The sequence below is a fragment of the Hylobates moloch genome, unplaced genomic scaffold (assembly GCF_009828535.3).
Source record: "Hylobates moloch isolate HMO894 unplaced genomic scaffold, HMol_V3 SCAFFOLD_23, whole genome shotgun sequence".
NCBI classification, from domain to species: Eukaryota; Metazoa; Chordata; class Mammalia; order Primates; family Hylobatidae; genus Hylobates; species Hylobates moloch.
Window position 1 is genome coordinate 16,746,647 of NW_026652298.1, and position 26,669 is coordinate 16,773,315.

General features: G+C 39.3%; 1 protein-coding gene across 6 annotated transcripts in view; it reads left to right on the forward strand.

The window, feature by feature from the left end:
- MAST4 (microtubule associated serine/threonine kinase family member 4) overlaps positions 1-26,669 on the forward strand; it is a 583,079-nt gene that overhangs the window by 537,525 nt on the left and 18,885 nt on the right. For 3 of the 6 annotated variants that reach the window (XM_032145417.2, XM_058433846.1, XM_058433848.1), the window contains 10 exons: positions 6,245-6,453; positions 7,854-7,992; positions 9,529-9,661; positions 10,538-10,703; positions 12,580-12,681; positions 18,137-18,259; positions 18,443-18,555; positions 20,674-20,801; positions 21,149-21,384; positions 25,390-25,590. In XM_032145417.2, coding sequence (XP_032001308.1) covers positions 6,245-6,453; positions 7,854-7,992; positions 9,529-9,661; positions 10,538-10,703; positions 12,580-12,681; positions 18,137-18,259; positions 18,443-18,555; positions 20,674-20,801; positions 21,149-21,384; positions 25,390-25,590 — 1,550 coding nt within the window. The remainder of the gene's footprint in view (positions 1-6,244; positions 6,454-7,853; positions 7,993-9,528; positions 9,662-10,537; positions 10,704-12,579; positions 12,682-18,136; positions 18,260-18,442; positions 18,556-20,673; positions 20,802-21,148; positions 21,385-25,389; positions 25,591-26,669) is intronic. The other 3 variants (XM_058433847.1, XM_058433850.1, XM_058433851.1) reach the window with 1 other exon arrangement.

The window sequence follows — 26,669 nt, forward strand, 5'->3', positions numbered from 1 at the left end:
CTCTCAACTTGCCTCTGGCACACGCACCCTCCTTCCCACGTGGAGATTTGCTAGCACGGAGTCACGTATTGGGCTGTCAGAGTCGTGCATAATTTTATACACGCTAGACATTCATGCTCGCAATAGGGTTGATTCATTCTGCTCTAGATCCTGTCAGCTTCTAGTTCCACTTCTCCCCACCCTCCCACACCTCAGTTCTGCATGGGTGGGGAGAAGGTTGGCTCAGAGAGAACTAGGGTCTTTGGTTACGTCTTCCCTGCCCCTCTACCTTCTACCCTTGGGTTTTCCTGTTTCACAGGGAGGTCAGTGTAGGAAGAGAGACAGAAGCAGCCTCTTCAAAGAAAGCACAACCTCTGGGACCAGAAAGCAGAGAAGAAATGTGGAGCCATATCAGTTCAGTACAACTTTTAACACTGGGAGGTTTACAGTCCACTTAACAGTGTTATATGTCTGGCTGTCAGTGGCTGTCGGATCTCTCCTTGTTTCTCTCTGTCTCTCTCTCTCTTTGCTAACTTTAAGCACATTTGGAACATCAACTTAAAAGACAAGGTATATGGGAGAGACAACAATTATTACTAAATAAACAAATTTCAACATGACGAGTAATATTCCCAAAGCAATACAGAAATGTAAAAACCCAGGTACAGAAAACAACAACAAAAAATCCACCCACAACTACTTCTAATTAGGAAGTCTGTTTGACCTTTGTGACTTGATCAAGATAAGCATGTCCTGAGGCAGCGATATCTCAAGCTACTCATAGGATTCTTTTAAACTGGTTTAGGTTGGTTTTCCCAAGGATTAACTGATTATTGTAAGTACATCATAGCAAGGGAAAGCAGAAAGTCAAAGTTTTATGAACTGAAAATCTGAGAATAAAGACTAAAGCCATTTTTTATACAGTGCCACAGAGAGACCCTGTCAGGATGCTGGTCATATTGGGCCAGAGGCATCTTTGTCTTTTATTCTTTCATAAAATCATGGATAAGTCCATTCTTCTTCCTTCACTTCTTATTCTCAAACATATTGCAGAGCAGTTATTTATGAAATAAATGGTGATTCTTGATTGAAAATCAGAATGGCCACCTTGTGATCATCTGTGAAATTCGTAACATACATCTAAGGCTCTTCAGCACTACTCAAAACCAGCTATTGAAGGAAGAGATGGTAAGTGGTATGCCAATTTACACTCCAGAATAGGCAAGCTATAAAAGAAAGATACTGGTTTCTCCCTGTCAGTATTTTAAATTCCAACTGTCATTTTAAAATATATATTTCCTGTTTGAAAGCCCCCTTTTTTGGTTCTTTTTTTTTGTTATTATACTTTAAGTTCTGGGGTACATGTTCAGAACATGCAGGTTTGTTACATAGGTATACATGTGCCATGGTGGTTTGCTGCACCCATCAACCCGTCATCTACATTAGGTATTTCTCCTAATGCTATCCCGCCCCTAGCCCCCAACTCCCCGACAGGCCCTGGTGTGTGATATTCCCCTCCCTATGTCTATGTGTTCTCATTGTTCAACTTCCACTTATGAGTGAGAACATGCAGTGTTTGGTTTTCTGTTCCTGTGTTAGTTTTCTGAGAATGATGGTTTCCAGCTTCATCCATGTCCCTGTAAAGGACATGAACTCATTCTTTTTTATGGCTGCATAGTATTCCATGGTGTATATGTGCCACATTTTCTTTATTCAGTCTATCATTGATGGGCATTTGGGTTGGTTCCAAGTCTTTGCTATTGTGAACAGTGCCACAATAAATATATGTGTGCGTGTGTCTTAATAGTAGAATGATTTATATTCCTTTGAGTATATACCCAGTAATGGGATTGCTGGGTCAAATGATGTTTCTAGTCCTAGATCCTTGAGGAATTGCCACACTGTCTTCCACAGTGGTTGAACTAATTTACGCTCCCACCAACAGTGTAAAAGTGTTCCTGTTTCTCCACATCCTCTCCAGCATCTGTTGTTTCCTGACTTTTTAAGGATCACCATTCTAACTGGCATGAGATGGTATCTCATTGTGGTTTTGATTTGCATTTCTCTAATGACCAGTGATGATGAGCTTTTTTTCATATGTTTGTTGGCTGCATAAATGTCTTCTTTTGAGAAGTGTCTGTTCATATGCTTTGCCCACTTGTTGATGGAGTTGTTTTTTTCTTGTAAATTTGTTTAAGTTCTCTGTAGAGTCTGGATATTAGCCCTTTATCAGATGGATAGATTGCAAAAATTTTCTCCCATTCTGTAGGTTGCGTGTTCACTCTGATGATAATTTCTTTTGCTGTGCAGAGGCTCTTTAGTTTAATTAGATCCCATTTGTCAATTTTTGCTTGTGTTGCCATTGCTTTTTGTGTTTTAGTCATGAAGTCTCTGCCCATGCCTATGTCCTGAATGGTATTGCCTAGGTTTTCCTCTAGGGTGTTTATGGTTTTAGGCCTTACATTTAAGTCTTTAATCCATCTTGAGTTAATTTTTGTATGAGGTGTAAGGAAGGCATCCGGTTTCAGCTTTCTGCATATGGCTAGCCAGTTTTCCCAATACCATTTTAAATAGGGAATCCTTTCCCCATTGCTTGTTTGTGTCAGGTTTGTCAAAGATCAGATAGTTATAGATTGTATGGCATTATTTCTGAGCCCTCTGTTTTGTTCCATTGGTCTATATATCTCTTTTGGTACCAGTACCATGCTGTTTTTCTTATGGTAGCCTTGTAGTATAGTTTGAAGTCAGGTAACGTGATGCCTCCATTTTTGTCTTTTGGCTTATGATTGTCTTGCCTACGCAGGCTCTTTTCTGGTTCCCTATGAAATTTAAAGAAGTTTTTTCCAATTCTGTGAAGAAAGTCAATGGTAGCTTGATGGGGAATAACATTCAATCTATAAATTGCTTTGGGCAGTATGGCCATTTTCACAATATTGATTTTTCTGTCCATGAGCATGGAATGTTTTTCCATTTGTTTGTGTCCTCTCTTACTTCCTTGAGCAGTGGTTTGTAGTTCTCCTTGAAGAGTTCCTTTATATCCCTTGTAAGTTGTATTCCTAGGTATTTTATTCTCTTTGTAGCAGTTGTGAATGGGAGTTCACTCATGATTTGGCTCTCTGTTTGTCTGTTACTGGTGTATAGGATTTTTGCACATTGCTTTTGTATCCTGAGACTTTGCTGAAGTTGCTTATCAGCTTAAGGAGATTTTGGGCTGAGACGATGGGGTTTTCTAAATATACAGTCATGTCATCTGCAAACAGCGACAATTGACTTCCTCTTTTCCTAATTGAATACAATTTATTTATTTCTCTTGCCTGGTTGCCCTGGCCAGAATTTCCAATGCTATGTTGAATAGGAGTGGTGACAGTGGACATCCTTGTCTGGTGCCTGTTTTCAAAGGGAATGCTTCCAGTTTTTGCCCATTCAGTATGTTATTGGCTGTGGGTTTGTCATAAATAGCTCTTATTATTTTGAGATACGTTCCATCAATACCTAGTTTATTGAGAGTTTTTAGTATGAAGGGCTGCTGAATTTTGTTGAAGGCCTTTTCTGCATCTATTGAGATAATCATGTGGTTTTTGTGGTTGGTTCTGTTTATGTGATCGATTACATTTATTGATTTGCGTATGTTGAACTAGCCTTGCATCCCGGGGATGAAACTGACTTGATCGCAGTGGATAAAATGACAACATTTGTATATCAGTGCTTATCTTCTATTTGAGGGATGGCCAAGTTATTTTCTGTGCTCCTTTTTATGTCTGTCCTGCTACCATCATCTGATTAGGAGCAACTCAAGTTATCTGTGGATTCTTGATAGTATCTCATCAGTAGCTGAAAAAAGAAAAATATACTAAAAGCCTTTAATCTGATACAAAAAGAACTAGTAGTTGGTTGTTTAATTTAAAAGTTGGTCAAAGTAGGAAATAATTTGAAAAGATACGTATTTTAAACATTTTAATGTAACCTAAATATACATAAATTTCCTAGTCTTTTGATGGAAGGCCTTTTCAAGAAAGCCAGTGTAAACCAGGCTTACAATACATTGTTTCTGTTTTCCAATTTAACTTCTTTAATGGTGAAACAAGAAATTGAAGCAATATGAATGTAGGAATCTAGATTTTTGTTATTTTTTTTCAACTTTTGCAAATCTTGTCACCCACATTAAATCAACAGGAACTTAATTTAGTAACTGACATTTATTAAGACTTTCTAAAACATTCGTTTACTTTTCTGATAAGCAATAGTGCTTTCCCTTTTTACACTCATGTTCCTGTTTAAATATTTGTTTAAATTAGTTAATCTTAATATCAAATGTAGCCAGCAAAACAGGTGTGGGAATCACTCAGAATGGTGGGAGCCCAAGGCTTTGGTCATCCTGAAGAGTACCACCAGTCGGCGTAGAAAGTGCTGGGCACCCAGCTGGCTGGTTTACAGTGGGAATAACAGCACTAGATCATTCAGTGCATTGATTATAGGAGGTATGGTTAAGAGAGTTTTTTACTATACAGTGAAGGAAGAACTAGAAAACCAAAGAAATGAGAAGAAAAATATGAGCAAAGCAAAAATAATAATAATGTTTAGACCGAGACAAAAATATAGATGTGTGATTTACCGAATAAAGGAAAAAGATGAGCGTGATGAGAAGACAGAGATAAAGATACACATTCATGAAAGAAAAAGTAATTCCAAGCTGAACACTTAAGGGAAGAATATTAACATTGATTGAACTGGGATTGAATATAGTTGAAATTTATTTCAGTGAATCACCCTGATATATTGATTGAGCAGGAGCATAGGGTGTTCTAGGCCTCCTTGCAGTCATTGTTCAAGGACGGCTAAGTAACTAGTGGAAAATCCATTTCAGGTCACATACCCCCTGTTTTATAAGGTGGGCACTGGACATACTTCACTGTGATTGATGGCTCTTCAGGTAAATGATTTCTTGTTTGATCACTGGAGATTTCAAACTTGTTCTCCCATGATATTGACAGGTGAGGAGGACTTGTGAGAAAGGAGCCCATCCAAGACACGTTCCTCGTTGCTCATCATTTTCAGATGAGCTGTTAAGACTCCTTCTGATTCTCTTCTTTACTTTATCCCAAGCCTCATTGGGTCCCTTGTCTTTACCTAGCCATAATTGGCTCTATAAAGTATTTGGGTGAAGCTTTAGGTAGAGATTGAGTGTAGCTTGGTCTGGTTATAGAGTTCCCTGACACCTTGACTGTGGGTCTGAGAAAACAGAAATACAGCTCTATCGTTGGCCCGCTCTTATGCTGGGACATGCATTTCCTGTTGAAACGGCCGTGGGGTAGCACATGCTGAGGACTGTAGTGAGGAAGTGTGCTACCCTTTGTTGCAGGACAGCCCCATATAATGTGTTAAACACATACTTCTCATTTATCTGGAAATTTCTTTGGAAGTAAATGTCTCTGAATTGGAAGCCAGATACTCTAAGAAGCTATGGGGTTTTTTGCGGGTCCCAACGGTATCATTTAGAAAATTATTGCTTTAGGGTTCAGGCACGGTGGCACACGCCTGTAATCCTAGCACTTTGGGAGGCCAAGGAGGGCAGATCACTTGAGGTCAGGAGTTCAAGACCAGCCTGGCCAACATGGTGAAACTCTGTCTCTACCAAAAAACATGCAAAAAAATTAGCTGGGCATGGTGGTGTGCACCTGTAATCCCATCTACTCAGGAGGCTGAGGCACAAGAATCTTATGAACCCAGGAGTCAGAGGTTGCAGTGAGCTGAGATCATGCCACTGTACTCCAGCCTGAGCGACAGAGCAAGACTCCATCTCAAAAAAAAAAAAAAATTATTGCTTTAGTTGGTTGAGAAAAAGTGTCTAATATATATCTAATGCTAGAAAGGATCTAGCTTGTTATATGTGTGTAACTTTGTTAATTGTTTCCTGTTCTGACATATATCGGATTTTGATGTGTTCGTGGAAAAACTGAAAATGTCAGCTAGGTATTAGGAAACAGCTTACTTTGGGGACTGCTTTTTTCCTTCCTTCAGCAGTGAAGATGAATCTGATGCCTGAATGTGACCCTTGACCTTTAACTGAAAGAATTTGAAAAAAAATCAATCTAGCCAAAGGAGTTTAGCCTGGGATGGGATGTTTGTAGCTGCCAGCTTGTGTAAGCTACATTCCACCTGCCGTGGGAACTTTTAAAAAGTTGATGATTTATATGGTTTACTGTATCCCCACAACATCCTTACTTTCTCTCCTCCTGTCAACCCCAATACTTCTGCTCCTTTTCAGGGCAGTCTACTTTGTTCGGCATAAAGAATCCCGGCAGAGGTTTGCCATGAAGAAGATTAATAAACAGAACCTCATCCTTCGAAACCAGATCCAGCAGGCCTTTGTGGAGCGGGATATCCTGACTTTTGCAGAAAACCCCTTTGTTGTCAGCATGTATTGCTCCTTTGAAACAAAGCGCCACTTGTGCATGGTCATGGAATATGTGGAAGGTATCTGACACGGAAAACATGACACCTGTACCCAGAAATCCCTTGCTCATTTGCGTTGTTGAAGCTTTCTGTGTTTGTGCCACATAATGGCTGTATCCACCTAGGAACTGAAACCAGGCAATGAGATGGCTGTATTCCCAGTCATTATCTTCTGATAATTGCTTGTAAAGTGCCTGCTCTACTATAACAAAGGGAAAATTAGCGCTATCTGGAAAAAAGGTTGTTTATCTTTTTTAATAGTTTTTAATCCTAACTACCTCCTCTCAGTTGGTCATTAAAGTTGGAATATAGGTGATGGGATTTTTTTCTACTTATTTTTATTACATATCATAAAAGTACTCATCACAATTAGTCTTCTTACAGAAAGAAATATATATTCTTTTCAGTCTATGGTATGAAATAAAATGGAAAAGGAGATACAGTCAAGAAAATGCAGCCAGTCTTACTGATTTTTAGCTTTTTTTTTCTTTCTTTAAGAGGTCTATGGACTACCTTTTCAATGCTCCAAGTAATCTTATTTCCATCAATTTTATATTAAGTTTCTGAGTTCAAGTGACCATGACTTGTTGACATAAAGTTAATAAGATGAATAGATTGGTAACAATTTCAAAGCATCTAATTTAAGCTGTTGTCATTGAACAGAATCCCAAAACTGTAAAACTCAAAGAAACATTAGATATCCTTTTAGTTTAACCTTTCCATTTCATAGATGAGTGAAATAAAGTCCAAGAAAGGAAGACTTACTAGATAGAGTGGTAGATAAAAGACAAAAATGTAGCTTGCCTTATTTTCACCCAGTGTTCTTTCTGCCACACCAATATTTTGCTTTTTTAACCTCTGTTGTGGTTATCTTAACAAAAACAATTACTAACATTTATCACACATTTAATATGTGATATGTGTTGGGCAATATCTTAAATTCTTTATATAGATTATCTCATTTAATTCTCGTAAAAATTCTAACAAAGATGGCATTATTACCATCCTTGTATTACAGGTGAAGGAACCAAGAGTAGTTTGCCTAGGATGTCTCAGCTGGTAAGAGGCAGAGCTAGAATTTGGATTCAGGTAGCCTGATTCTAGAATCCATGTTTTATGCTGGTATATTTTAAATTGTTACCATGATCCTAAAATTATGCTAGCAGTTCCTTAAAGTACAGTTTCGCTTCAGAGCCAAACCTCCTCTCTTATGAATACTACTTCTTAAATAAAAATCTGTATTTTCTCCATACCATGTCTTAGTTAGAAACATGGTAGGTTAATACACAGACTGCAGTTGTGACTATGATATGCTGTGTCTATGGGTAGAGATGATTTCACCTTGAAATTCTGCAGTCTAAACTAGTTTTCTCCATTAAGCCTTGATCCTATAGCTATTAACTCCTTTTCCTGTGTTATAGGGGGAGACTGTGCTACTTTAATGAAAAACATGGGTCCTCTCCCTGTTGATATGGCCAGAATGTACTTTGCTGAGACGGTCTTGGCCTTGGAATATTTACATAATTATGGAATTGTACACAGGGATTTGAAACCAGACAAGTATGTACACAAATGAAATATATGCCTTCTTTTGCCCAATACAAAGTTCTCATGTTTATAAAGCTGTTTTCTTTTAATGCAATGTACATTTTTAAATTCTTCCATAATGTCCAAAATGAGTTGTTTTAACAGTATATACGGTAATTTGTATGTAAATCTTTAAAAGATATGCTTATTCGAAGTTCAGGAAACTCATGGAAAAAAGGATACAATGCATATATATGTATATTTTTTTCTTTTTTATACTTTAAGTTCTGGGATACATGTGCAGAACGTGCAGGTTTGTTACATAGGTATACACACGCCATGGTGGTGTATGCTGCACCCATCAGTCCATCATCTACATTAGGTATTTCTCCTAATGTAATCCCTCCCCTAGTTCCCCACCCCCAATGACAAGAGAAAAAGATAATGATAAAGTCAGAGTTCATTTTTTTAAGTTTTTTTTTAAATGGTGTAAATGTGATAATAGCTTCATAGAATGCTACTAGTTGTTTTCTGGATAGTTTCTTTATTTGGTGTCATACTTAGATTACCTTTTCCTACTCCAAGATGAAGTGCTTGATATTACATTCTATTTTACTCAAAATTTAATTTTTTAGTAATTTTTAATTTATGTGGAATTGATTTTGGTATCTGATTTGAGATACAGATAGACTTTTTTTCCCAGATGACTAGCTATTCATCTTGACACCATTTATTAAATATTTCATGTTTTCTCCACTAATTTGAGAAGCCTCTAAAAACATTACATATTAATATGTAAAGACTTTAAGTGTGCTGAAAAGTTTATGATAAAATTGACTCATGCTCATTCTACAAAATTTGAAAAATTCAGGGGAAAAAAAGAAAAAAATTTATCTGCAATATTACCAAAGACAACTATTAAAATTTTGAGATATTTCCATCCAGTAGCTTTTTAAAAAATACCTCTATTCTTTTAATTTTAAAATTACTGTAATACTGTATATACTATTTAAACTTTTTATTTTCCCACTTAAAATAAAAAGTTTTAAATATATTTAATTGCAGATTCTTTGCATGTGTAAGAAATATAGGTTTTGTGCTTAATGAGTAGAAATTTAAATTAGAGATGGAAGTTGAAATCTGAAACAATACAATATTTTTCTGTTTTTCTTTATCTTACGTCTCATTTGAATCACAAATGGGTTCCTTAGTTCCTGATGTATGCCCTTCCTTTTTTATTTTCTTATTGTGAAAATGGAAAGGGATCAGAGTTTCATACTTGAATTTTTCTAAGAGTTTCAAAGTGTTAGAAATGATGCTTTATGTGGCTGTTCCAACAAAGATTAGCTACACCTTGTCTCTAGCCCTCCCTTGTGAATTACACTCAGCTGCTAGACGGAGGTATTTGACATCTTTGTGTGACTCCATCTCTTTCCAGGCCAGGTTTGGTAATAAGCTTGATGCCCATGTATTAAATAGTCTTAGAAATTGATGGGGGTAGAGAAGAAATGAAAATAGATAACCAGCTTATAAAGTGATTATTGTGTTATATGTCCTTCTTCCTCATAGCTTGTTGGTTACCTCCATGGGGCACATAAAGCTGACAGATTTTGGATTATCTAAGGTGGGACTAATGAGCATGACTACCAACCTTTACGAGGGTCATATTGAGAAGGATGCTCGAGAGTTCCTGGATAAACAGGTAAGCTTGGGTGCCATGTAGTTTATTGAGAAATACCAAGTATGGTATTGCCAGTGAAGTTCAGAATCAACTTGTGTGGGCCATCTTCACATTAGTGCTGGTGGTTTAGATGTCTGTATAAACCTTACATTTAATAAAGTGCAAATTGCTCCCATTTTTCTCCCTGGGCCTCTTTGAATTGTCTGCTCCATCTACATTCCTCCCCCAACATTATGGTCTATTAGCAAGATGAACGATCTAATTGCACACAAGTGAGAGTGTGAGAGAGACAAATGGAATACTGTTTTTGTAAGGAATTCAGGAGTCTCAGTAGAGTACTTGTGAAACTCATGATGCATTGTACCATCACGGGTGCTAAATCCAAGCCACGGCCCATTTCCCTTTAAGCATGCCTCATTACCATGTGTCCACAATCTGTTCATTGTAAAATTACTTAAGGTAAATGCATCTCAACTGTCATTGCTTTTATGAAATAACCTGTGTGTGAATGTGTTTTGGTCATATAGATACTAAAACTCTCTCTGACAGTGACAAACTTAAAAATGCATTATTATTTTAAATGTAAGGATTATAAGTGGTTTTAATATTGTATAATAGGTAAAACTACCAAACAGGGTCAGATTCTCAATTTGAAAGTAAACATTACATATAATTTAACATTAGAGCAGAACTGTAAACTTCCCATCTTTGGTAATAATTCTTTGCCTTGGTATTTTAAATATCTTTTTATAATTGTTGCTCTTAAGTTCTTTGTCCATGTGGTTCCATGTGGTTGAGCAGGTGCATTCTGGGCAAAATAATTGGTGACTGGCCACCTTGCTCATTTTAATTCATGTCTAATATTCCAATTATTCTAATATTGCAATTATCTTTTAGGTCTGTGGCACACCTGAATACATTGCACCAGAAGTGATTCTGAGGCAGGGTTATGGAAAGCCGGTGGACTGGTGGGCCATGGGGATTATCCTCTATGAATTTCTGGTTGGATGCGTGCCATTCTTTGGGGATACTCCAGAAGAGCTATTTGGACAAGTCATCAGTGGTAAATATCATCAGGAGTTATCTTTAAGTCACTGTTGGGAAGCAGCTATTTAATGTAAATCTGTTGAGTGTCACATTTTTCACTACTAAAATGTTAACCTTTATCAAAGAGTTGAGCCAAGAAATTGAAAGAACTGACTCATCAAAGCATATAACTGGCATTCTTAATCTCAGGAGAGCAATTTTTGTTGAAAATTGATCTGAAGAAATGTTTTTAACATGGAATTTGGAAATGTACTAGCAACAAAACCATTTTTTATTGTGTGCTTTTTCTGCAAAGGAAGTTGGTGTGGGATTTACAGGCAATTTAATTGCCATCCAGTCTTCCTTTCCATGATAAGAAAGTTGCACCAGAGAAGAAAAGGTTAATGTGGGTAACATTTACATAAATGGGGAAAATGGTTAATGGCATAATGAAGAAATTAACAAAAATGTAATAAACCCTAAAACAAATGTCTACCAAATAATAAATAATGAGAATGGGAAAGAAGCAAGTTGAATCCACAGATTGTTAATGATTTCATTGGTAGTTGTTATGGTGTAATGTTATTTCTGTAACAGCTGTTCATCTTTCATTTAAAATTAAATAACTTTTAGATCTTAACCTGCAAGCTGACCCTAACTATTGTATGTGGCCTGTGGCAAAACTAAATGATAATTAAATAGGGTTTATCACTACCCTACCTGCCGATTTTATAAATTTCCTTGGAACATAGATCAGAAAGGCCTCTCTTCTTGAAAGTTTGTTAGGCATCACTGACATCTTTATCAGCCACGTACAGTCTATTTGGACTGTGTTTACAAGGTCTAGCAGTGGAAGTAGGGGAAAAATTCATTTTGCATATGAGGAGCCCCTTTATCACAGCATTCTTTTCTATCTTTGACTTTGCAAGCCGGGCATATTTGTAAACTTTAACAAAGCAGAATTGTGAGTTGCCTGCAGTGTATGACCCCTTTATACAATATCTGAGCTGTTTATGGATTTATAACTAGGTTGTTTTCTGATATACTAAAGCCTGAATGGCAAAGGGAATCAACTGTTTAATTAACACAAGCAGCAAATACTGGCTTTGTTCTTGATGCCTTACGGCTCAGATGCATATTCATGTTTTATTTTCCAAATCAGATTTAAACTGCAGCAGAGGAAGCTAGAGGCAGGCCCACACAGAAATAACTCATGTTTTTATTGCATTTCCGTACACACAAGCACGCACACCTATCTTCAGGCAAACTCCTTCAGAATGAGAATGTATTCTTAATATTTATGACAGATTTTAAATACTTCCATTACTATGATTACTTTGGTTTTTTTTTTTTCTTCTGTTTCTTCAGTCTTAGCACTTTGACCTTTTTGTTTGTTTGTTTGTTTGTTTCTGGAAATAGTTATTTTTACGAAATTACTTCTTGCTTCTTAGAGCCGAAGAACTCTATGGCTGTGGCCAAATTCTCAGTTGAGGAAATTAAGAGAGAAAAATCTTACCCTGAGATAATCCCTGGATGGGTATATTAGCCACCGAAATGGAGGTGTTGAGAGTTTCTATTATTTTAAGTCTTTTAATAACTAGAGAGGCAACTTTTTGGAAGCCAATTCTTTGAAAGAAAAATGAATTTAAAAAGCAAATGAAAGATGTGCTTATTGAAATATTCTCTTCCTACCTTGTAAAAAATCTGTGCTACTTATGTCTTGTAAAAGAATGCTTCTCAAACATGACTGTGTTTAGGAATCTATTGAAGATGAAATGCAGACTCTGATTTAGTAGGTCCGGAGTGGGCCTGAAATTCTGCCTTTCTGACAAATTCCCAGGTGATGTCCATGTTGCTGGGACCTGGACCCTCTTGTGAACAATATGGTTATAAACAACTTTTCTTCCTTCTAGATGAGATCAACTGGCCTGAGAAGGATGAGGCACCCCCACCTGATGCCCAGGATCTGATTACCTTACTCCTCAGGCAGAATCCCCTGGAGAGGCTGGGGACAGGTTAGAGCCCATGTGTTTTCATTTTGCTAATGTGCAAGAAAGAATGTCTACATGGAGCGCTCGGAAGCTTTTGTTGTTTTGCTTTTGCATGGGCAACATCTGTTAGTTGATGTAGAACGTGACTGCAACACATTATAGCAATAATGTTTTGGATTTTGTTTTCTGATTCAAAACAGTGTGTACACTAAGAGGGTTGGTTGGTTGTCTTTGTTTTTTGTTGTTTTTGTGTTTGGCAAAGCAGAAATTATGCTTAATTTGTTTCAATAAATAAAGCTTCTCTGGAAGAAAACCTCAAAGGCACATGTAACTCTTCTATCCTGAAAAGCATGCATCTTAAATAACTTGAAACAGAGGGTTCGATATTTGGAACTCTTTTTGTTGTTGTCTTTAAATATACATCCCCATACGGATTTGACCCAGCACGTTACTGTACACAGGCTTTGAAATGGGTTATCAGTACTTGGACTAATTACTAGAAATGCGTGCCTGGGGTTGAACCATGCTGTCCTATCACAGTTGTCAGCACCATGACCCAAGAAAGAGAATTAAAAACCACTGCCTTTCAGGATTAACAAGAGAGTAGATTTGTTTCTTGCTGATTATTTTTTCTGACTGTTGTGCCAGCATTTTATTCCCTTTTCTTCTCTGTATTCTGAATAGACAGACTTAGCGATCCCAGTATAGAGTCCCAGTCTGCCCGAGTATGTGAATTTATGTAGATGAGACTAAATATTAAATATAAATGCACATAGTCTAGGCAGCAGCCATAATTTTCATCAGTGAAAAGTGTTGGCTTGATGGGTTGTTTACTCTGGGCTGTTTCATTCTACCCCCATTTTAATAGAAATAACAGAAAATACTGAAGAAATCATTTTCTCCCCCATTTTTTTCCAAGACAAAAATTTGCAACAGTTCCAAATATTTATTGTATAGTATTCTCCACATTCACCCACCGATTCTCCTGTTGGAGGACTCTGTTCTTACCTAAGTATAGATGAATGCTGTGCTACTAGAGTTTATGATAATGCATTACAGCAAGGGTCAGCAAGCTACAGCCAGATTTGTCCCACAGCCTGGCATTGTAAATAAAGCGTTACTGAAACACCTCCATGTCCACTCATTTAGGTATTGTATGGCTGCTTTCATGCTACAAGGGCAAAGTTAGGTAGTCATGACAGACCACATGCCCTGCAAAGACTGAAATGTTTACTGTTTTGCCCTTTACACAAAAGCTTTGGAGACCCTGCATTAGAGAATCCAAGAAGGCTGAAAATTAGGACTTGACTAGAAAACTTCTTTTAGTTGAGCCTCTCACTAGAGCACCTTGTGCCTTTTTTTACCTTTTTCAGTGGATGAGTGGACTTTTAACCTGAAAAGCCAATATAAATTGAGGTTGAGAGCATAAACTCCGCAGTCAGCTAGCCTGGGTTTAAATCTCGGCTGTATGACCCTGGACAGGTTACTTCTTTTTTCATTGCTCATCTCCTCATTTGTGGCAAGGAGCTTTTCGAAGTGCTACCTCATAGGATTATTATAAGGATAAAAACAGATCATTCTAGGGAAGAGGAGGCATTCTGCTGGATGGCTTTTTAAAACATTTCCTCCAGAGTCATCTGCCTCATTAACAACAGTTTTATCTTAGAATTATTTTCTAAGTTCATAAACTGACATGATTTCTTATTCTGTTATGAATGCATACTGTCCTAGTCCTTCAATAAGCCCATAATATGTGTTTTTTGTTTGGTTTTTGGTTGGTGGGTGGGTGGGGTGGTTTGTTTGTTTGTTTATTTAGAGATGGCACCTCGCTCTGTTACCCAGGCTGGAGTGCAGTGGTGCGATCTCGGCCCACTGCAACCTCCGCCTCCCAGGTTCAAGTGATTCTCATGCCTAAGCCTCCTGAGTAGCTGGGGCCACAAGCGCATGCCACCACGCCCAACTACTTTTTGTATTTTTAGTAGAGATGGGATTTTGCCTTGTTGGCCAGGCTGGTCTTGAACTCCTGGCCTCAAGTGATCCACCCACTTGGCCTTTTCCTAAAGTGCTGGGATTACAGGCATGAGCCATCATGCCTGGCCCCATCATATATGTTTTAATCCCTGTTACCTGAGGTCAGGTGTGGAATTTGCCACTTGTGGTGTCATATTGGTGCTCAAAAAGTTTCAGATTTTGGAGCATTTCGGATTTTAAATGTTCAGACTAAGGATGTTCAGCCTGTATTCTGCCCTGTATTTATTCCTCCAGGAAAACTTGGATTCTTGGTTGGGCTTGATTTAACTAGACAAAGATGTGATAATGATCAGCATCTCTGTGTTTATAAATCATAGGCTGCAAGTTACTTCTCTGCACATTTTCTTGTTGACTGCTACTTTCAGTCTTTTTAGGGTTTGACAGTTTGAAGAACAAATCCCCTAACAGAAATCCAGAAGAGACATTTAAAAGACCCTACCCAAGCTCTTAGAATTGTCAAGTGCTTGCCAAACAGGCCAGTCCAACATGACAGGTCCCAGTAGGGCCCAGAGACTGAGGCTGAGAATCCCGCAGGCCTGCCATGCTGCTTCCAATGACAGCATTTTGTGTTTAATGCATATTTAGTGGGCAAAATAATGCACCGTGAAAATGTGTGAATGCACATTTGCCCAAGAGATTAGAGAGGCTGAGAAAAAGGGTGTGAAGAACATAATGGATGTTTAAGAAACTTCCATGAAAGGAGAGAAAAGGGAAAGTGTTAGTGTCAAAGCATAACTTGCAATTTGGGAGCTTGTCCTACTGGAACTATACTTTTGAACTTGTAGAATATTGAGTTGGCAGCCTGACTCCCTGGACTTCAGAGCTGCTCAGATGTCACTGCTACCCATGTCTTGAATAGTTTCTTCATTGTCCTGAGTCTCAGTTTCCTAGTCTATGGAAATGGGCATTTTATATACTTCACAGGATTATTGTGAGGAGTAAATGCAAAAATGTTCATGAAGGTATCTAGTTCGTTTACTAAGTACCTAACAGGAGCTCAAGGTATAATGTTTCTTTTACCTTCATAATGAATTCTTACAGTGAGAACTATCATTTGCATGAGTGATTTGTTTTTAGCTCACCATGCTATCACCCGTATTTTACCAAAAGTTTAGCCCAGAGGTCATTTTCCCCCAATTTGTCCCTTTCTTTTCTTCCTTATCTCTCCATAAGTGCCTGAGAAACTGGACCCACTGATACCAGCTTCTCATAAGTGAGGCACAAAGGCCAATGGTTGAGAAATGTGAACTAAATCAACCATGGGCTGTAAGTCCTTGAGGAGGACCCGTTTGTCATTGTCTACAGAGATGAAACGAAGGCTCTCAGCAGCTTGGGTCCCAGAGGATAGCAGGCAGGGGGTAAAACCCCCGACACTGGCTGCAGTCTGGTTGAGCTCTTGGCCCTAGAGAAACTGCTTTTCTGATAAAATTGAGCAACCCAAAATGTGAGGGCTGGGCGGCTGATGTGGCCCCATGAGCAGCAGCTGAAGTGATAGTCATTATGGTCTAGTGGAACCATCACTGCACCCAGGAGTCCAGAGACGTGTGTTGTGGGCCACTAACTAGGGCTTTCCCTACCCAACACCTGCACTGTGCTGACGACCTCCATGTTGGATAGGGAAACAGTTAAGCCCTCTTAGCTTTCATATTCTGTTTCTCCAAGTAAAAGAGCACTAGAAGAAAATGAGATGGGCAGTTGTGTATACGGACATTGATTAGGGATAGGTGAGAGCAAGGATGCATGGTGGGCTGGAATGAGGCTCTCCAGAGGTGCTGTAGAATAGCCACATGAGTTGGCTCTTAGGCTCAGGTCCCCAGTATTGGCAGTTCTGAATCTGTTTGCAAAGCGATGCAAGAGAGATGGTGGAGTAGGAACAAATTAAAGCATGTGTCCGCCTTATATGTGGCACTGAGGTTGGGCCTGGGTGTTTTTAGGCAGGCCTAGGTTCAGCCTTGAATCTTTACCCTCTGGGGGTTCGTGGTCCATGGTGCTTTATTGCTTATGCTTCATTTCCACATCCACAAAAGGTGTTGTAATGCCCACTTCATGTGGTTATATTTGATGATTTAATTAAAGGAAACAAGACACCTGTCCTGTAGCATCTAGTGCAGTACTTGTCACAAGTTGGCCCTCAGTCGTAGCTGCTCATGCTTACTGTCAGACTTCAGTATTTTGCTAGAAATGTGAAACCACCTGGATAGAATATGGGGTAAAGATTCTAATTAAATGTTTTATAAAGAAGAATCCATTTCCCCCCTTTTTGGGTAGTTTCTTCACTTTGCTGTTTTGACTCCATTCCATCATTTTCAGAACACCAATTTGCCCTGGCTGGATTTAGAGCTAGGGCTGACACTATGTCTTGTGCTAGAGGGGTCCAATGAGGACAGAGTCCAATCTTTGATCACAGACAGCAACCCCCAACCAAGATTCACAGCTAATTTTGCATTCAACTTGGCATTTCTCATCCTATTTTTTTGGACTCCATAGAGGACAGGATGGGAGGCCTGGGTGACAACTACAAGAAAGAGGCATTTACTTGCACCTAGCAGAGATCTTTTGGCAGGGAGGCTGATTAGTCCCTGTATTAGCTTCTCAGAAATCTCTCTTCTTAGAGTTTTTTCAGGATTGATTCTTTGTTAACTCTCTCTTCAACAATATGTGTGCTGGTGGCAGGGCAGGGGTCTGATTCTTATGCTACGATATTATAATATGTACCTTTTTCTCTTTATATGGGGTATGGCGTTCATATTTTCGATGGCCTGTCCTTTAAAATCACTCTTTAAAATTATGAGCTGAATTGAAAACATTTCACTGAATTATGCTTTCATGCTGACTTGGCAAAAAGAAGCCTAAAACTTGGAAATGGTGATTGATATTTTGGAGGCATTAAAAGTCTATAAAACAGATTTGTCAGTTTCCTACTCACGAATCTGTAATCCACAGAATCTAATTCTTACCTATGTTAATGAGCAATCCAATAAAATTGAATGGTAGCCCCTATAAATAATATTTAGGAAAAATTTATCAATATTCACTTTACCTCCAGAGGAAATGTTGCTGTGAACACATTTTGCAGCTTGTTAGAATTTCTCTGGGTTTTTAATGAGTGAGTCTGCTGTGGGCCAATATTTATCTACATCTCCAGGTTCAGCATAATGTGATTTTAAGTGGCCACATCATTAACCTTTGAAAAATGGAGGAAGTCATGGAAAAAATGAACAAAGAAAAACAGTGCCATAGCAACTGCTGTTAGCAACATCAAATCTCCTACTGATAAATTATCAGAAAAATTTGTGGGGCTTTGGTTGTAGAATGAAAAAGTATGATTTTCATGTCTGTATTTCTTTGCTGATAGGTTCTCAAAATTGTTGTTAAAAACTGATGTTTGCCTTTGCTTAGTGGGGATAGTTTAACACTTTCCTCTTTGTCCCTACCTGCCCCCTTCCAGGTGGTGCATATGAAGTCAAACAGCATCGATTCTTCCGTTCTTTAGACTGGAACAGTTTGCTGAGACAGAAGGCAGAATTTATTCCCCAACTGGAATCTGAGGATGACACAAGTTATTTTGATAGTATGTGCTTTATCTGACATAAAACATTGTTTGGCCTTTACTCGATAAATAATTATCTTTGCTTTTGAACCTTTTCGTATCTCTGAGTTCTTAAACATAATGTTGATACAGAAACTCATAATTAAAATATCTAAATGCTGAAAACCTGAGTAACTGGACCTGTTCCCAAACGTTTCACTGCAGCTCGGTCTGAGAAGTATCATCATATGGAAACGGAGGAAGAAGATGACACAAATGATGAAGACTTTAATGTGGAAATAAGGCAGTTTTCTTCATGTTCACACAGGTTTTCAAAAGTAAGTGAAATGTGGCATAAACACACAGTCTGTCTGGGAGGATCTCCCGCTGGCCAGATAGTATCCCCGAACAGCTGGACACTTACCGTTTTCCAGGGTTTGAGGTCTCCTATGCTTAAACTTCCTTTTTGTTGAAGAAAAGTGACCCCCTCAACTTATAGTCTGTCCCTATCCCCTAGGCTTTTAGACTGCCATTTAACCTTCTCTCTTTCCTATGAGAACAGGGATTCAGAGATAGCTGAGACCTTGGGCTTACCTGAGCTCCGATCCCCTTCAGGAACCCCGGCACCAATATATTTCTCTCTCCACAAATTAAGATATTGTTTTCTTAGCAGCATAGCCTTGCACCCACAGTCTTGTTTTTGGAGTGTGTGACTGCTACTTACGTGATGAACTTGCCTTGAACGTCTCTCACCTGGCTCAATGCCAGGCTGCAGAGGCATCACTCATTGCTTTCAACTCAGGATGAAGAGCACGAGCTTCACTGTGTACAGTCATCTCCTAGGTATTACACAGAGTATGACAAAAGGAGAAGGCTCAGTCCTTGACATAAGCAAAGATACCTGGGGACAGTTGACTGTAGGATTGTAAAGTCTCATAACTGCCAGGCATAGTGGCTCATGCCTCTAATCCCAGCACTTAGAGAGGCAGAGGCAAGAAGATAGCTGAAGCCCGGGAGTTCAAGACCAGCCCGGGCAATACAGCGAGACCCCGTTCTCCACATAAAGGAAAAAAAAAGCCAAAAAAAAAAAAGTCTCGTAACCAATAAACAGAAATTATAAGCCATATTGAAAAGGCAGTAGGAAGCCAAGCTAGAATCATTTAGATAATAAAATTGATGCTTGAGAAAGATGCCTTTTTACCAGTAGAGGTAAGAGTGAAAAAACAATTAAAACAAAGAAAACTGATAGTACTGAGACAGAACAGGGCCCTAGGAAAAATGGAAACCAACCTGAGGGCACCCTCCCTCCCTTTTGCTATTTTCAGTAGCTACATATTTTCTGTTGCCATGGCATTTTGCACGATTATTGTTTAGCTTTTCTATAACATTTAGTGATTTTAAAGTGCTCTGTAGCTTTTTCTAAATGATTACCTAGATGCACCTGCAAATTGGCCAGCACTACCCTCCCTGTGTATGGGAATGGCATCGAAGTAAGCATTTCCCTGGGGAAGGTGGTAGCCAGTCTGTCCTAGAGCCAGGACAGAAGCTTTGCTAAGTGTGGACTCAGACCAGGACTGTTCTCTGGGCCATCAAAGACAACAATGCCAACCCCTATACACTGCCTTCTTTGCCTTGATGATATTTCATTTTCCCACCATCTCCTGTTCTTTAGCCACTTTCCTGCTATTCCTAGTAGATTATAGGAGGCCTGAGGACCATTCCTATGAGAGCAGCAAGTATCTGAGCAGGGCAGTAGGGAGTGCTTCCTGCCCTAGGTTCTTAGACCCCCATTTTACCTTCTCTCTTTCTTATGAGACAACAGAGATTCAGAGATAGCTGAGACCTTGGGCTTACCTGAACTCCAATCCCCTTCAGGAACCCCAGCACCAACATAGAAAACTGCCTGTCTATAGATGTGATTTGTAAGCGAAACAAATACCTCTGGCTCTTATAACGAAACATGTACTGCATCCTTGCCACACCACCACCCAGTCTTGAAACAGATAATTTATTCTTCTGTTTGCACTCAATTCCAATTCATTTTTCTTCTTCCCACCCCTGACTGGTGGCCATTAAATCTTTTTCTCTGTTATTTTCTTTTTCCAGTTGACTTCATGGTTAAAAAGTAATCAAGACGTGCATTGATCCCGAGGCCTAGAAACTCCACTGCATCTGTGGATTTTGTTTGCAGATACAAAGTCCGCAACAAGATATGATGAGAGGATGATGAATTCATAGCTCCCTATTCGTATATATGTACGCACACACACACACTCACTCACTCTGACCCTTCCTCTCAGGATTCTGGTCAACAACACTGGAAAGTACTTTCTGAATACGCAATCTTAGTTCAGAATTTAGTTATCCTCTCAGGTTTGCCTCCCAAGACTTGGAGTGTTTTTCCTGACAAACTCTTTTTAGTAGATATTAATAAGCACCGATTATTTGCCTTCCAGGTTTTCAGCAGTATAGATCGAATCACTCAGAATTCAGCAGAAGAGAAGGAAGACTCTGGGGACAAAACCAAAAGCACAACCTTGCCATCCACAGAAACACTGAGCTGGAGTTCAGAATATTCTGAAATGTATGTGAAATGCCTCTTAAGTAATATAAGCAGTAGCTACCAGAGCAGAGCTTCTTAGACTTTAGTGAGCATCGGAATACCTGGGGGGATTGTTAAAACACAAATCTCCCACCTCCAGAGTTTCTCATCCAGTAGATTTAGGGTAGGGCCTGAAAATGTGCATTTCTGACAAGTACCCAGATTATGCAGATGTTGCTGCTCTGGGTACCATACATTAAGAACCATTGCACTAGACATCTCTTGGTTAGGCTTATGCAAGTCCAATTTTCACCTGGTTTCTTCCAAAATTCACCTTTAACACGGTTTTCTAGTATGTGTATATGACTTTGTTTTTGCTTTTAATTAAGGCAACAGCTATCAACATCCAACTCTTCAGATACTGAAAGCAACAGACATAAACTCAGTTCTGGCCTACTTCCCAAACTGGCTATTTCAACAGAGGGAGAGCAAGATGAAGCTGCCTCCTGCCCTGGAGACCTCCATGAGGAGCCAGGAAAGCCAGCCCTTCCTCCTGAAGAGTGTGCCCAGGAGGAGCCTGAGGTCACCACCCCAGCCAGCACCATCAGCAGCTCCACCCTGTCAGGTAAGCCCCGGGCCATAGTGCCTGCTGTCTTCCTCACCACACTAAGTGACTCCTAGTGCTCAGTCCCAGAGCGGGCCTCGCCAGGCAGCAAAGATGGGTGTTTTATGCTGCTAGACTTTCTCCATGGCCTCAGTCCTTAGGCTTGGGACACGATTTTCTGAGAGCTAAGATCAGATGTCTCAGACCCTTCCTCGGTGCTCGGCCATGCAGCAAACTGTTATTGCTTCAGTTTGACCTTGGGGCCAAACCTCACTTTCTCAGCCAGGTTGCAGGGGGTCTTTTAAGGGAAGTCAGAATGTGCTAAGGGAGCATGTTCTCAGTTGTTGATGCAAAGGTATGTCTTATGCAGTTGCATCTAACTCAAAGTTCAGTGTAAGAGCCAGTATCAAGTAGTCAGCTTGTCAAAATTACCCTTAAAGATGTCTTGAATCACCCGTAAGGCACAGTATAAAGCCAGGTTTCTCTCTAGCATTGAAATGGATGGTTGTTTCTTTGATGGAGCTGGCTTTTGTTAAAGGGTTATCTTGTACCAAATAATTTCTCTCTCCACACTAGACTCAGTGCAGGCTGAGTGCAGCAAGACGCTTAATGCTGTTCTGGTCCATCTAGGACTAAGGATGGGAAAGGGGAGTCAGAAATACCAACATGATTTAAATTGATAGTTTACGTGCATATGAAATAACTCCACTGAAGACAAAAGTTACCTTCCCCATCTCTGGGTAGTTGGAGTAAGAAACTCTGGGTAATTGGAGTAACAAACTCCTGAGACATCTTTGCGTTTTTGGGAGGCAGCCAAGGGGGCTTGGGCCTTTGAAAGCACTTTTTAAATGTTACCTTTGTGTGATGCAACCTTCCTGACAAGAGGAACAGTGTCTTCACAGATTTTTAAGGAGCTGAATATATCATGGATACTTGCTGGTCATTAGTAATGGAGGTATCCTCACTAGATAATCAAACTTGCAATTAATTGCACCAGAACAAGCCTCTTAAGTTCATTTAAAATATCGTTTGATTTATAAAAATTTTATGCACAGCATATTCTTCTGTAGAGTATGTGCATTTATGCTTTTTCAAAAAATAAAAGATGTATATGGCTTAGAATTGCTATAATGAATGTTTTCATTAAGCTACATTCAATATGCTGTATTGATAACCATGAATGATTCCAAGATTTTTCATCAACATTTTTTAAACTAACTGAATATTCATAGTGTAAGCTTTTTTTAAATCATTTCAAGAAAAACAAATTTTATGGGCTGGATTTATTTCAACCTCACTAAGAAGTTTGGATCTGTGAAGCTTCACATGTGCTTATAGTTTATTGTGGGGGAAAATAATGTTGGATTTTCTTCTCTCTCTTCACTTCATTTCTGTTTTCATGTTGCATAATTCCACTTATCCTAACCATAAAGCCAAGAGAACAGCAATGAGGAAGTAGTGTAAAGGCGACCTATTAGACTAAGATTCCTGACCATCTCTAGCTCATGTTGATGCTCAGATCACATGTAGATATTTTGGTATTTTCTATTCCTGGTTACAAAGGCCTTTATCTGGTTCTTAGTTGCCTTACTCTGAATAGAGTATGTTCACCTTCATTTAAAATTTTTTCTTAATATAGTGAACTGTTTACTATCTCTTAGTCTCCTCAGCCTGCTCACTACCGGAAGAGTAGGAGGGGAAGGGAGGGGAATCATGTCTAAGCATTTGATTGATTACTTTCATAATTAAAAAAAAATTCACCTAGGTCCTGCCATGCATTTTGATTAATAGATTCACACCATCTTTCTCTCTCTCTCTCTCCCCCATACGCACACTAAAAATAATCAAAGGCCTTGGGGGCTGTGCAGAATAGAGAGATGAGCTGATTTGCTTATAGCCAAGGGTAATTAGGGAGTCTGAAAACCGTGACTGTAGTAAAATTAACTTTGTTGATTTTTATATTGCTCCACCACCAAAAAGAAGGAACCCTTGACATTTAGAGAACATTAAAGTGACATTATCTACCATTGGCAGAAAAGAAGCTCACACTTATATGCAGTGCTGCAAAATGAGATGGCAGAGGCAAGAGGGAGAGGTGAGACAAGGTTGTGTATCCACACTCTGGCATTTAGGGAAGTACAACTTTATACATGTTTCTCTTTTATCATGACTACATTGTGTTTGAAGCCATGAAAAATAAACGTCTTGAAGCCTTAGGTGTAGGGGTCAAACGTATCCAACAATTACTCATTGTAAAGGGATTCAGCTTTTCATTTTATACTTGTCAGTGATCCCATCCAAACAAAATTACAAAGAAGGAAGTGTGTACCTTACGCAATGGGAAGCTTAAGTTTTGTGAGATGAGATTTATTACTTGCGAAGCAGTTTTTATCAAGACCTTCAGTAGTTGATTTCTGTAAGAGAATGGAATATATTGTTAAATGAGAATGAACTTAGCATATAGGAGTAAAAAGATTGATATTTGCCTTAAGGTTATCTCCCTTTGTTGGTCAGATGCGTGTTATGTGGAAGTCCATGAGTCTTTTCCTGTACATACGCACAGTAGATGACCACAAAGTGTGCTGTGACTAAAGCTGCTGTCCAAGTTCCCAGCTACCCTTAGCCCAGACCACAGCTGTAAGATCTGAACTTTGTGCATGAGCTTGGGCCAAACTACAACCATACCGCTGAGTGATGTATAGACAGCAGTGTAAGAGAAACGCTAGTTGAGTCTAAGTTTAAGTCTTTCCCAGGCAAACAGTGTCATATGGTCAGCACTTCGAAATGTGCTGGCCGCTCTTTCAAAGGATCGTTTATAGCGGTGTTAATACTCTGCATGGATTGTATCTCTAAAGGTGATGAGACAGTTGATGATTTTTAAGCACATGGGGCTTATAATGTAGCATGTAGAAGTAAAATGAGATGAGCATTGTCTCTCCTGGATGGACAAAAATGTGCTATCAATGATGTTTTTAAAGAAAAACAAGATAGAAAACCGATAACCTGGGAAAGAAAGAGTAGGACAAATCAAAAGGAATAGCTGTTCAGCTTCCTTCTAGGGGACTCAACATGTCACCCTGCTGCAGAGCTTTCTTTACCCTCAGCCTCTGCATTCACCAGACCAGCATCAGTGATGTTCCATTTCTGCACCCACCTCCATATTTATCCTCTCTTACGCTCCGTTGTTGAGGGAAGTCCTAATTTTTTTAAGTTAAAAATAACTCCAGTTTATATTAAAGATTAACAAAATTAAAAGTAAAGAAGTGGTTTAGAGGGGAGAGGAAATAGCATGAGGAAGGATCAGCATATGATACGCTGGATTAAAAGCCAGGAGGTTGAAGTGAGCTTGAGTAATGGAGGGAGTAATATCCTTTGTCTTGCTTGTCCTTTGAAATGTACAGGTTGCTTAGAATGAAAGGAGGCATATGGCCTGAGAAGTGAGAAGAGACACTTTAGGCACTTGTCTATCAGTTACTTGCCTCAGCCTAGTATGAGGTGTGTTCTAAGAGCACAGACGTTAAGTCTGCAGGGAGTGATGAAAAAATGTCCAGGGGTCAAAATTATGATTAACAGCATTGATAATGATTATCATCAGTATCATAAGGTAATCACAGTATGAAGTGGGTGGCCATGGTGTTTGGGATGTAATATTTGATTCATGGCACAGCCTTTCATGGTATGTGGGGGTAGGGGCACCAGAATTATCTCCGCAAGGTTTCAAAAATATAGATTGTTGAAAGAAACTAATTCCTCTGGTTAAATGGAGTCATGGATTGAGAATTAGCAGACTTGTGTACAGGTAGAATGAAGTCTGAATAGATGCCTCTTCCATCTCTTCCTCCTCCATGTCACCTTTCTCAAACCAGTTACATGTTGTTAATGTTCGCCTGACACTGTCTGGACTTACTGGCCACATAGGAGTATGTTCTCCGGCATTTACTCTTCCTGCTGTCTCTCTCTTCCCCTCTTCCCACCTCTCCTATCCTGGATTTTCCTGAACACGTTTATCCCTTCTTCTTTGTACAGTTGGCAGTTTTTCAGAGCACTTGGATCAGATAAATGGACGAAGCGAGTGTGTGGACAGTACAGACAATTCCTCAAAGCCATCCAGTGAACCCGCTTCTCACATGGCTCGGCAGCGATTAGAAAGCACAGAAAAAAAGAAAATCTCGGGGAAAGTCACAAAGTCCCTCTCTGCCAGTGCTCTTTCCCTCATGATCCCAGGAGGTAGAGAGATACTATTTGCATGAAATTGTGTGATTTGTGCATGTGGTCCCGTCCCTCCTCTCCCAATTTGGAATGCTGAATGAGATGCAAGATTGCTTGAAGTAATAACGGGTCATGTCCCAGGACAGCTCTTGAGAGCTTCTGCCTGCAGACTCTGAATTCTTCCTGCAGGATTTGTAGGGCCCCCAAGGAGCACTTTGGCCTATTTCATCTCACTTTCTGCATCAGGGGTACAAGAGAGGCTTCCTTCCCATGAAAGCTTGTTTCCGTTTTGTTTCCTTTCCTTTTCTCTCTCCAAGTTAAGTGATAAATTTTCCTTCCTTGAATAATTTTTTTTCTCTAGACTATGTATAATTTATACACTTTATAGAGCTGTTTACAGCATTTGTGTTGGAAAGCTACGTATTTAGTTTTTCTCATCTAATTAATGAGGAAAATAGTTAAGCTTTTCATTTCTGGAGATAGAGTCACAGACAGCATTGAAATTCTAGGTTTTCCCAACCCTGTCAGTTGAGCTATGCTTCCTCCTACTGGTAGCAAATCCTCTTCTGCCCTGTTTTGGAAAACTGGGCTTAATTAAGGTTTTGTTGAATTGTAGTATTTTCCCACACACTGGTTTTGCCTCTACTGATCACTAATTCTGTGGTAATCCCACCGGCAGAAATGAAATATACACCCTGATGGTTGTGATATCACTCAAATGACAGCAAGAGAGTAGAATGGGACTCGAATTATATTGCAGATGGCTTGTTTTTGGAAGAATACAGATCATGTCTAAAAGGGATTGTTTTATGTTTTTGAAGTTTCATATTTGTGCAGAAAGCAATTTGACATAAACAAATGCTCATTTGGGAGTAGTGCTCAATCTAGCAGATTCAGTTTCTGGGTGGTGTCCTGTTTAGCACCATAAAACAAACACCTGTATCCCTAGTCTGTGTGACTCTGCATAAGCTGAAGATGATGGTCCCAGTGCAGCTGCACAGATGGGAAAGTAAGTTGGATATGGGCCAGTGTAGTTTTGAAAGCTGGTGAGGAAGCCCATACTTTGGTAGAATAAAGAAATTATTCAATCTGGGGAG